The 12,831-nt window shown below is 46.9% G+C and overlaps 1 protein-coding gene across 5 annotated transcripts in view; it reads left to right on the forward strand.

Annotated features, from left to right (window-relative positions):
* LOC309857469 (uncharacterized protein) overlaps nucleotides 1-12,831 on the forward strand; it is a 258,540-nt gene that overhangs the window by 1,324 nt on the left and 244,385 nt on the right. For 4 of the 5 annotated variants that reach the window (XM_082750159.1, XM_082750160.1, XM_082750162.1 and 1 more), the window contains exons 2-4: nucleotides 4,479-4,548; nucleotides 5,485-5,648; nucleotides 6,648-6,790. In XM_082750159.1, the coding sequence (XP_082606285.1) occupies nucleotides 4,479-4,548; nucleotides 5,485-5,648; nucleotides 6,648-6,790 (377 nt within the window). Of the gene's footprint in view, nucleotides 1-4,478; nucleotides 4,549-5,484; nucleotides 6,213-6,647; nucleotides 6,791-12,831 lie in introns of all 5 variants that reach the window. The other variant, XR_014307725.1, reaches the window with a different exon arrangement.

The raw sequence follows: 12,831 nt of genomic DNA on the forward strand, positions 1-12,831 counted from the left end.
TGTTAGAGCTTGTTTATAACATTGCACATACTATAATAATTGAAGATGCTAAAAACTAACCCCTTTTTAAAAATCTTTTTTTCCCCCCTGTCTATGGCCATACCACCCTGAATGCGTCCGATCTGGTCTGATATAGGAATCTAAGCAGGGGAGGGCCTGGTTGGTACTTGGATGGGAGAGAAGAATCTTTTTTTTTTTTTTTTTCCCTTAGGAGAAGAATGGTAAAATAAGTATAATTCAAGTTGCTGGCTCTTAAAGTTTGAAAATAGAAGGGTGGTTTAGTAAATAACCAAACTAGTAGAAAACACAGAGATGGAAAAGAGGACTAGATCATGCATCAGATCAGGTTCTTGTCCTGGTTCCAGGGTTCCAACTGTGTATTATATAGTAGTTTTTCACAGTGGGCCTATCCTGACAGTTTAGTGAGGTCCTTTTATGACTTTAAGGAGCAGAAGATTCATGAATAATTTTCTATTAAAATTACTTTTCAGGTTGTGCTCTTTCATTACTTTGAGTTCCTCTTCTAGCATAAGACCACCAGTAATCTTGAATAATCATAAGTGGCTGTAGGTACGCTGCATCTAAACTGATACTAACTAGGTCCCAGTTATGTGCCAGGCACAGGACAGACACTGGCTATAGAGCAGTGAGCATGATAGACATGAATCTCACTGTACATTATGATAATTACTGTGTGAATTATAATATTTTCACAAATTATGACTTATTATTAGAAGATTGTTATGAACGTACCCTATTGCATTATTATGCTATTTTCCATAACCTTCACTTGGACATGGTTAATTTACTGCAAAAATGATTGTATTTCAAAACTAAAAATGAATTGCTTTTAAGTTTACAAGAATTGACCGTAGAGTTAAGTCCCATGTAACTATTTGTTTTATGTTAAGACAGCTGTATTTGAAAAGTAATAATTAGGGGTGTCTGGGTGGCTCAGTGGGTTAAGCCGCTGCCTTCGGCTCAGGTCATGATCTCAGGGTCCTGGGATCGAGTCCCACATCGGGCTCTCTGCTCAGCAGGGGTCCTGCTTCCCTTCCTCTCTCTCTGCCTGCCTCTCTGCCTAATTGTGATTTCTCTCTGTCAAATACATAAATAAAATCTTTAAAAAAAAGTAATAATTACCATTTCTTGAGCAACTCTATGTCAGTGTAGCTAACTACGCAATATTACTTTCTAGAATTTATAATTTCACAAGTAATGCTAATTTATACACAATTGTCCTAATTTCTTAAATAACCCTGCCAGTTGGGTACATTATCAGCATTTGCAGATGAGAAGGAAATAGGCTTGGAGAGTTGAAGTAATCTTCCCTCATGAGGGGGTAGAGTGAAGATTTAAACTAGGGTTTGTCATCATTTTCTTTTCGTTACTTCTCTAGTTTTAAACTAATTGTTAAAATGTATTAATACTCAGAAGTGAATCCTAATGATAATTCTAAGTGCTTTTTTTCTTCTAAATGCTTTTCTTGACATTTTTGTATTGTGGTTTTTTTAAAATTGTTACCGCTTATGAACCAGAGATTTATCAGATAAATATTTTAGCTGAGTACTGACTAAATGGCTTTATAGTGATAAAGTTCAGGAACAGATATAATACCATCCTGTTTTGGTCACATTTAGTTTACTTACTGTATAGCATCACTAAAGATGTCCAGTCTGAATTTGTATTTCTGAAAGACTGTTTCCAAGCTCTACCTATCATTTTGAGTTCTAATTTCACCATAATGAGGTAGTCTTGCCAAGAAACAATGGTAAATACGCAGAGACAGTTCTTTATGCAGTCTTTCTCCTTTCCCTGCCAGGCTCCAGGGCTTTGGCTGACATCATCTGTTGATGTCCAGTGAAGTGCTGTTTGTGAATGGAACTTTACAGAACAGTAAAAAAGAATCTTTTCCTAAACTATATATGGAAGACTGCTCTCTAGAGTTTGTTAAGGAATGGAATATCCCATGAAAATCTGACCCCTTTAGGGCTCAAGTTGAATTATTCCAAAAGTAACAGCTAGTTTGTTCTTAGCTTGCTACCTGTTTTTGTCATTAGAATGTGCAATCATAGGTGTTATGTACACAAATATGTGGAATCAGTTACAAAGAGGAAAAGAGATGCAAACTAAGAATGACTAAGAGTAAGAGCCAGTAGATTGTGGGGAGCAGCACCTGACTGCTTTTCCTCACATGAAGTGCTATTTTGACTCACTAATATTATCCCATTATATAGGTGAGAAAACGAAAATTTGCAGAAATTAAATAACTTGTCCTGACTCAAACAGCTCGTTCTAATAAGGACGAGGTGGAGCTGGGAACTTGAATCCAGGTCTTTGTTTTTTGTGTGTTTTAAAGATTTCATTCATTTATTTGACAGACAGAGGTCACAGAGAAGCAGGGAGAGAGAGAGGAGGAAGTAGCCTCCCTGCTGAGCAGAGACCCCTATGTGGTGCTCGATCCCAGGACCCAGGGATCATGACCTGAGCTGAAGGCAGAGGCTTTAACCCACTGAGCCACCCAGGCGCCCAGAATCCAGGTCTTTGTGATACCAGTCCTGTTCTCTTAATGGTGACACTCCTCTGCCTCACAGAGTAATGGTCTAATCAAGAGATTTGAGGGGTGCCTGGGTGGCTCAGTTAAGTGTCTGCCTTCAGGTCAGGTCATGATCCCAGGATCCTGGGGTCGAGCCCCAGATGGAGCTACCTGCTTAGTGGGGAGTCTGCTTCTCCTTCTCCCTGCCCCCACTTGTGCACCTGCACATGCTCCCTCTCCCTCTCTCAAGTAAATAAATAAAATCTTTTTAAAGTAATTAAATAAATAGATTTGAATAGTAAGATAGATCAGTATGAGTAGGACTGGGAGGATGGTAGGGGATGGGGGAGAGGAACTTAGGTGATAGGATTTGATCTAGTAAATAGCCTGTTCTGAGGGTACAGGGTTAGGGAAAAGGTGTGGTCCAAAAGAATAAATTTGGGAGTTGTCATTGTTTAGGCAATCATTGATGTTTTCTTTTACGCTTGAGTTTATGCAAGGAGTACTTGTAAAGGCTTGAAAGTTAAAACCCTAGGAATACTTCCAAAGGGTGGAGCAGAAGAAGAGGATTCAGAGGAAGAGTATTAGGGATCTAATGGGAAGAGGTGAATCACAAGAAGGGAAGTCTTCCCTGTTCTGATTTCCTTCTTTGCTGCCCCTTCTTCTGCTTTCTCCTTTCCTTAGGGCCTGGTACTGTTCTGTGGATGGGGAAATGGTGGTTTGCAGACAAAAGTCCCTGCCATTCCAAAACTTATTTTCTTGCTGGGGGAGACATAACAGTAAGCAAAGTTAATAAGGCAAATATATAATGTGGTAGATGGTATTGAATGCTATAGAGAGTGCCAGGGTGAGGTGGGGGAGGACAGTTGTAAACAGGGTAGTTAGGGAAGTCCTTACAGAGATAGTGACATGAGTACAGACTGAAGTGATGAGGGAACAAGCCATCTTCCCAGGGGCAAGGAGTGGGGAGGAGAGGCTGGGAGAAGCCCGTGTTGGACATGCCTAGTTAGTAAAAACTAGCACGAAGACTGGTGTGGCTAGATCAGAGTGAGGGAAGGGGAGAGCACAGTAGGAAATTAAATTTGGGGACAGGGGTAAGCCTTGAAAGCTAATGTGAAATCTTTGCTTTACTGAGTGAGACAGGAAGCCATTCATGGAAAGTCACCTGTGTCCAGTGTTGCAGAAAAACAAAATAAGATAGGACAGTCTCTGCGCAGGCACCTTGCTCTCCTTCTGAAGGCCCCAGGGCATGGTTGGGGGATGGGGGAAGTGAGGCCCGTGCAGGGAGGGAGGGATGCCAGAGGAAGGGCGAGTCTGGATCCCCAGAAGCAAGTGACAGGACAGGGTGAGCTCTGTGGGAAACTGGGGCTTCCCCAGTAGAACACCGAGCCTTACAGGGGGATGCTGTTTCCCCTTCTGGGGGCTGTCCTGATGGGTTAGTCACATGGGTTGCATCGGTCCCACAGCTGAGCAGGCCCAGATACTCTGTGGGAACACAGGACTCACAGTGTCCCTAGGGGATGCCCTTCCCCCAGTTTCTTCCCCATTAGCTGTGCCTGGAACTGTGACGTTTCTGGGTGACAGCGGGGCCTTCCCCGGACTCACACTGCTGTAAAGCATGAGGCCCGCCCGTCTCCAGACACAGAGCATCCCTGTAAACAGCCGAGGGGATGCTGATGTGTGGACGAGCCCCGGCCCTGGGACCCGACACCCTCCTTCCTCAGGGGATCAGAGAGGTGTTATCCGACTCATCAAAGGGGGCCTCTCAGCAAGAGCTCACCCCGTTATTATTTTATGAGATTGTTATCTCCGGTAACCACAGTATTAATAAAAATTGAGGGTAATAAAATAAATCACAGAGGTAACTAATGCTATCAACTATGCAATAAAAGGGAGGAAGCAGGCTTCATTTATAATGACAAATTCTCTTTGTGTCCCAAAGCGCAGAAAGAAGGCTGGGAGGAAGGGGCCACTAGGCAGCTCTAGAAGAAAAGCCCACACCTTGCTTCCAGGTAACCACCTCTCAGTGGTATGCTCTGGCCTGGGAAAGCTAGAGGGCTCCCCTCCAGGAGAACATGGGGTGGAAGCAGGGGTTTTCTGGTCTCGTCTGTGCTTACTTAAGCCCTTCACCCTCTCCACCTGGAGGAAGACACTTCTGAGCCTCCCACTCCCACCCTCGCTGGGTTCGCGGCACCCAGCCAGGCATTGGGATTGCCTGGTCCACGTGGTGCTCCAGCCCTGCGGGGGGCTAGGACCCGGAGTCCTGCAGTTGGCCTCCCCATGCTCGGCCCTAGTCACCCTTTCTACTCTCTGCCCATAGCAACCGGCACGGCACCCACCCCTCCAAAGGGACAAGGCCACCTGGGAGGCAGTGTCCCAGCATCCTCCAATGCCCTGAAGCCTACCACGGAGGTGCTCCTTAACTTCTCCAGATAGCTCCTTTTCACCCCACTTTTCACCAGATCTACACAGTGGGTCCCCAGAAGAACGGCAGCAGTAGGTGACATGGGGCATGAGCAGCAGGGATAGGAGGGTAGGCCCGGGACAACCTTGTCCAACCCAGCCCCTACCCCTGTCCTTCCCTCATGCAGCAAGCATGGGTACTGACCCTCACCCTGACCTGGTCTCCCAGTGACATAGATGTGGTACTGAGGTGTGCTTTGAGCTCACATGACCCACTGGGATGTCCCTATATTGGAGAAAGGGCCTGTGCCTCCCACAGCCATAGAAAAGGAGGTGAAACCCAGCCCCAGTCTGGGGGAATGAACCTCAAGGATAACCCGGTCACCTCAGATGAGAGAAAACGTGGGCTCGTGCAGACCCAGCTCTGAGCACTGTGGAGGGGGTGGGGGGAAGGCGTTGGGGGGTGCACCACTCAATGCAGCTGATGGGGAGTACTTGGAATTGGCAGCATCAAGCTGTTGCCCCTCCCTGTGTGTACTTCCCAGGTGATTCTGTGGGGCCAAGGTTGAGAAACATCATCGAAAAAGGTGGAAAGGATTTGACAGTTGCATTTGACTCAGCGGAGCCTCCACCAAGGAATAATCGTGTGCATTGTGAACCCTCACTCCTGTGCACAACAATGGAGTGGATGCCGACGCTGGGGCCAGAGGTATCAATAGGGCCAAGAAATCAGGGTGCACAGGCATTTGAGAGAAACTTGACCTTCATGGAATTTAACAATTTGCTAACAGCTGTGACCAAAGACCCCCTGGTTCATTTGACAATGGCGCCTGCTTTTATTTATCATGAAGAGAGTGGAGGGGGGGAAATAAAAACCCTAAAGAAAAAAAAAAATCCCAAAGAAAACCAGTTGCACCTGTTTCTATAAATGATAACTGTCCTAGTTTTCTTACAGCTGAGGTTCACTTGGTGTCCCTCTTTCAAAGTCATTCCTGCTGTAAATTCAGAATGTTTACACACAAAAGCAAACTGGATGAGCCTGTTTTGAAGATTTTCTTCGTGGAGGGGATTGCTCCCATTTGTTGTTGTTGTTCTTCTTCTTGATTTTTAACTTTAGGTGTATGTGAACCCCTGGTTTTGTCATTGGGGTCTCCCATTAGTACCTGAAGCAGAAAGCATTTCTGCCACCCAGGAGCTATCTTCGTTTGCATTAGCCATTCTTTGCTTACTGTGGTAGAAATACAGAATCCAACATGGGCCATTTTATCAGTTTGTAAGTGTGTCGTTCAGGAGCAGCGTGAGTGCTCACTTTGTTGGGAGGCTGTCCCTCCCCGCCCACTTCCAGAACCCCTTCGTCTTCCCGAATAGAAACCTTGCACCCATGAAACCACAGCTCCCTATTATTTCCTTGTCCCCTTCCTGGCCCCTGGCGGCCAATTTTACTCTTTGTCTCTCAGAATGTGTCTGCTCAGGGTTCCTCTTGTGAGTGGAACCATGCAGTATTAGTCCTTTGGGGTCTGGCTTATTTATATGTCCCCAAGGCTCATCATGTTGTAACGTGTCAGATTTCCCACCCCCCGCCTTTTTTTGTTTTAGGAGCTCGTTTTCGTTTTTATTTTTAACTATGGTAAGATACACATAAGTTTTACCATCTGAACCTTCTTTGAGTGTGCAGTTCACTAGTGTGAAGTATATTCCTCTTGTGCAGGGCATCTCTGAACTCTCCCATCTTGCAAAGCTGAAACTCTCCATCCTGATTCAGCCACAGCTCCTGCTCCCTGCTCCCGCCTGCCCCTGGCGGCCACCATTAGAATTGCTGTCTTCGGGAATCGACAGCTTTGGTTACCCCATGTAAGAGGAACCATATGCTCTTTGTCTTTCTAGGACTTGCGTATTTTACTTAGCATCATGTCCTCCAGGTTCATTCATTGTCGTAGCAGGGTCGGAACTTCCTTCCTCTTTCGGGCTGAGTAATGTTCTATTGCATGCATATGCCATGTTTGGTTGATCTGCTTCACGTGTCAGTGGACACCTGGGTTGCTTCCCCACTTTGACTCTTGTGAATAATGCTGTTTATTTGGTTGCACAAAGAGATTACTAATTTCTGAGTGAATTGCCTGAGGCCTGGAGCCACGGCCCACCGCTGAGGACACCAGAGTGGTATAAGATGGACACCTGTTGTTGGAAATATCCGATGACATCCTGAGGGATGGTGTTCTGAAGATTTTCTCTCCTGGTGTAAACAGAGGACGGTATGAAACTTCAAGCTCCTTCAGAAAGTCGCCTGCAACCGGAACGGAGCTCTCATGCAGCCTTATGAGATCGGTTGCTTAGGAACCGTTGGCTAATCCCTCATTGATTTAACCAATAAATGAGGGATGAGGCGGCAGCAGCACCTGGAATTTTAGTGTTAGCTCATCAAACCCCGAGGCCCTATATTTTTTAGTAAGTCGCTCAGGTTGTGGCTGCGAAGCTGTGTTAAGACAGAAATCTATTTTCTAAGAAGCCTTCAAACCAAGTCCACTTGTCTTTGTGCCAGAATATTCTCTGTGCACAAAGGAGATTGCAACTACTGGATTCTCAAGTGAAAACTAGTTTGGTGGTTAGACCTGAGGTACTTAAGAATGATAAGACTGGGGGAGGACAAGGGGAAAATTCCGACATCAGACCAATAACATGAACAAAGGAAGGCATAAGCAGAAGGGAAAAAGAAGATGTAGCAACTGATTTTTATGGGACAAGACGAAACAATTGGGAATACAAGTTCATGATGCATTCTCTACAATCCCAAAGTCCAAAAACTGAGGGTGTTTTTTTTCTTTCTTTCTTCCTCTCATTTGGTGGAAAACCTGACCTAAAACGGTCTGAGGCAAATTAAGATCTTTCTTCATTCTTCATAGGGTGACTGTTCAGAGTCTTTGCCATAGAACTGTTAATGAGTTTAATTATGAGGTACTATCCTAGCCCCTGGGGCTGTGACATAAAATATGATATTTGCACTATATTACCTTCTCCCAAACTGAACATTTCTGAAACCTGAAACACATTCGGCCTTGAAGGTTTTGAGTGAGAGGCCGTGGATCTGTTCAGCATACCCAAGAGGCAGAGAAAATCATAGCTACCAAAAATGACTGAAAAGGAGGACCTCAGATTGCTTTCAGCATGTTATTTTATCTGCATGGTTCTCTCCTTGGGAAATGAAACAACCTAGTGATAATTAGATGCACTCCTTTGCTTGTTTTCTGGATGAAAAGGGTTCAGAGGCGTGTTATTTTCCTGTGGCACGGAGAACCGAGCCGAAGTGTGGAACAAAGGGAATGACAAAGGAAACGGAGCTGAGCCCTGGGGGCCGTCAGTGTGTGGCCCCGCAGGGACAAATTGGGGCCCCCTCTGCCCCGCTGCACAGGTACAGTTTGCAGCATAGGGCGCAGGCCTGGGTGTGAGCGTGCACACACGTACATGGAGCTGACGGCTGGAGGCCAGGTGAGTCCTTCCTGTCCGGATGAAAACAAAGTAGAGGGTAAGGAGGTGGAGGGTGGGAGAGAGAAGGGAAGACCAATGACTTTCTGACTTCTGGTGAGACAAAAAAAATGATGAAGCCGAACATAGCAAAAGATAAGTGCCGAGTACACACGCACCTGCTGATTGCTGTTTATGACCCCCGGCAAACACCTGAAGCCAACTTAGAGCATCGCCCATCAGAGGCTCCACACACACAGTCATCGGGCTTCAGCACAGTTCTCTACTGTCTACATCAATTTCAGATGACAAACCAGTGCATCGCTTGTTGCAGGACCCATGCTCAAGTTTCTAGCTGAGGGAAAGGAATGCCGAGAGCTCTTGGTTCTAAAGAAAAGTTCTAGACTCGTCAATGCAGTTAAAATAGGACCAGGTCGATCCAACAACTGCCAACCGCAGGCTTGATGAGGAGGCTAGAGTTTCCCTGAGAAGAAGTCTTCGGAAGGAACTCCTGGACACAGAGTACGGTGGGGGCTCTGCTCCACGACAGAGCCGAGTGGAGAGAGCACTTCCTCTGCCTGCCTTCCCTGCTACCTCAGGCCACAGGGAGGTTGAGGGAGCCTCCACAGAAGGCTTCACAGAGACTGAGGTTAGCTCTCAGCAGCTCACTTTGTTGCCAAATGCTCATTGAGCTGGGGAGACAACACTCAGGCCTGGCCCATGCTGCTACCAGAGCAGACAGTTCTGGAGAGAGTGTGTCGGGTGTCCCTGGACGTGTGGGGTACACCTGAGCAGGGAGACTGTAACCAGCCAAGAGAGGGGAGAGAAGGCACCCATGGGAGCTGGCCACCCAGGACAGATGGCAGGGCAAGGAACGTCCCCACAGAGGGAAATGGGGCCCATGTCATCCTAAAGAATCCTGCCCAGGAGAGGTTTTTAGCCAAGGGGCTGTAGGTGTTATCAGAAATGCAAGACTAGGGGCAGCTGGGTGGCTCAGTGGGTTAAAGCCTCTGCCTTCAGCTCAGGTCATGATCCCAGTGTTCTGGGATCGAGCCCCGCATCGGGCTTTCTGCTCAGCAGGGAGCCTGCTTCCCCCTCTCTCTTTGCCTGCCTTTCTGCCTACTTGTGATCTCTGTCAAATAAATACACAAAATCTTTAAGATAAAACAAAGAAGAAGAAGAAGTGCAGAACTAGAAGATTGGTCAAAACAGACCAGCCCTGGAGTATAGCTCACGAAAGGGAAAGCAAGGATTTAAAAGTCTTTTAAAACAGAAGGCCCAGGGCACCTGGGTAGCTCAGTCAGTGAAGCGTCTGCCTTTGACTCAGGGTCATGATCTCAGGGTCCTGGGATCGAGCCCCGCATCAGGCTCTCTGCTCAGTGGGGAGCCTGCTTCTCCCTCTCCCTGCGGCATTGCCTACTTGTGTTCTTTCTCTCTGTGTGTCAAATAAATAAATAAAATCTTTTAGAAAATTAAATTAAATAAAACAGAAGGCCTACAGGGAGGGCTCTTTGCCTCTGTCCCTGTGCCCCTGCTCCTTCCTGTACCAAACATGGAGGCAGAGGGTGGGGGGAGGGGCCGAAGTGAAAAACCAGACCCGGATTCCTCTTCTTTCCTCACCTTCTGGTTCCCTGGGCTGCAGGCTGGGCCCAAACAGTAAGGGAGCAGAGGTTGCTGGTCGTGCCAGCTGAAATCTGTCCGTTTAATGGTCTTTCCTGGCTGGGACACAGTGTGCTAGATCAATGATTCACTTTTTTTCCTCAATCCTGGAAAATTCTCTCTCTCCTCTCCGGCTGTAATTCTGATGCGGTGTCTCATCCCTCTCTCTTATCACCTCTTTAATATCTTCGACATCCTTTCGTTCCAGGTAATCAGGTACAAACCTTCATTTATGGTTCTTCCTCCAACTGTCTAATCCCCTATTTGACCCTTCCGTTACGTTTTTATTGGAACTCTTATGGTATTGTTCTCATTTCTAGAATTTTGATTTTTAAAATTTCACCTTACTCTTCCTAATCATGTCTTGCTGATAATCTTCATGGCTGAATTTTTTTTATTTCTTGTATCACCGATCCGTAGCAAGTCTGTCTTCTCTGACAACTCCAATGGCCACTGCTCCTGGCCGTTTATATCTGCTGTCCCTTGTTTCCACTCACTCTGACTCACAGTGCCTTGCTCTCTTGGATTTGGTTACCTCGGACCATGAGGCCACTGCTTGATCTTAATCTGTGTGGATATTGTGGGCTTACAACCCGGACGGGGAGTGCGGACTCTCTCCTGCAGAGAGCACTTGCATTGTCTTCTGCCAGAAGACAGAGAGCATCACTCATTGTTTTCAGCTCTTATGGGGAGGACAGGCTCATTGCGGGAGAAGGGTGCGGGGGGGGTGGTCTCTTTCCTGACCTCTGTCTGGCTCCATTTCTCCATAACATTGCTGTTACCAGCAATTCCCTACAGACGAGCCGTACCCCCAACCTCCCCACCCCCCTGCCCCTGCCGCAGAATCCCCTACCCAGCTAGTTGTTGCTCTGTGAGCCCAGCAGTGTGTCCACTGCTGTGTCTTTTCCAGGCTTTGTCTTCTGGTAGGGGGATGGTTCCTTGTAGCTCCTAGGCTCTAGTCCCCACCTTTATAATAATAAAGAAGTATTTTAAACATATGGATACATCTTAGCACAAATTCCTCCAGACAAAACCATGGTACTCTTGTCTTTGCTATTGATGGTCACTGCTATTTCGTGTGACTGGAAGCAAGTGGCTTGTCTTTGAAGCCAGAGGTTTCTCATCTGTAAGTGGGGATGTTGATACCCACTCGCTAGAGTAATAAAATGGCTAGAGTAAAGCGGTTGGCTCGATGTCTGGTGCCCATTTCCCTACAGATGGAACCCCGTTTCTGGTCATACATTTGCCACTGTTGGCGAAGATATAAGGTTTAAAAATCTGTGAGGACTTTAAAAAAAAATACAAATTACAATTAATCTCATCTAGCAGATTTGTGCAGCAAAGAATTGTATTTCTCAAGAAAAGTATTCACACTGGCCGGTGAAAAATGAACCACGGGCGTGGAAGCATGACTTGCTTAAAAACTATGCAAAGTCTAAAAAAACAAACAAACAACAAGACACAAAAAACCCCATAAAACCAAAACTATGAAAAGTCTAGCGTGATGGAGCAGGAAGCAGGGCTGAGGGAAGTAGGGCGTGAGTCTCAAGACAGGGCTGGGCGTGAATGTCACCAGAGAAGTTTCAGGATTGTTACCCCCGGCTGCACATTCCTTAGTCTCTGTCACGTGTGCTGTACTGTCCACCCCCACCCCAGCCAGGCCCCCCACCTCAGTGTTGCCAGAGCATGGGTGCCAGCAGGTTGGGTCAGGAACCAGGAACCAAATCAGACCCCAGGGGGGCTCTTAGGATAAGCATGGCCCTGGGTAGCTTTGGGGTCACATGGACATGAAGAACGAGGAATGTCGAGATAGCCCAGGTCCCCAGTCCCGCCTTCCCAGCGTCAGCAGTATGGGGAAGAGATCCCAGAGCATCTGGTTTCCAGGCCGGTGTTCTCTGCCCTGCTTATGTGTCCCGTGGTGGTGGGGTCAACTCTGACCACCAAGGTGCGGAGCTCTGCAGGTGCAGCTCCCACTAGGGGCAAAGCCGCAGGATGGGCACACAGGCTCCCTGGTTCTCTGTGCCCAGCCCGCACCCCCTGCCTTGCTCTGCCAGCCCTGTGACCTTGGCCTCACTATGTGTGGAGTCCTGGGAAATGGTGCCATGACCTGGAAAGGGCTTGCTGTGCCTTATAACACTCAGTAAAACTGCTGCTGAGAAAATCTCCCATTGCCCCAGAGGATTTCAAAGCCTTCAGTGCAACATCAAGGTGTTTTATTCTGACCCGAAGCCCATTTAATTAATTCCTTGGGGAAGCTAAGTATCCCGTTGAGTGCAGGGAACACATAGAAAACCTGGGCTCAAGTGGCCAGCTGGCAAGGAGGTTGGAGCTGTGAGTCAGCCTGGGGGCTCTTGGGTTGACAGTGATTAGGGTCCCATGGTGCAATTGACATATTCCCACAACTGGCCCAAGTCCCTGTCAGAGAGTTACACACGTGACTTGGGGGGAGATGACAGGACTCAGAAACCCCAAAACTGATGAATTCTTTCTGTTGTCCAAGCACATCCACATCAAGTATGAATAACTCAGTTCCAGAATGAAGGTCTGAGTATTGACAATAAATGTGAGACCAAAACCATCATATGAATTTTAAGTATCGCCAGTGGGGTTTTTTTCCATCAGAAAGAAAATGTGTGAGCATATCTGGAAATACAACTTTCTTGCATTAGGACAGATGCGCGGGAAACTTCAGCTCTTTTAACAGAGGGTCAGCGCTCTGGCTTTCCCAAATTTGCATATGTAGAGGCCAGAAAAGTAGAAATCTTGGGAATTAA

Source organism: Mustela nivalis, assembly GCF_964662115.1.
Source record: "Mustela nivalis genome assembly, contig: HAP1_SCAFFOLD_749, whole genome shotgun sequence".
NCBI classification, from domain to species: Eukaryota; Metazoa; Chordata; class Mammalia; order Carnivora; family Mustelidae; genus Mustela; species Mustela nivalis.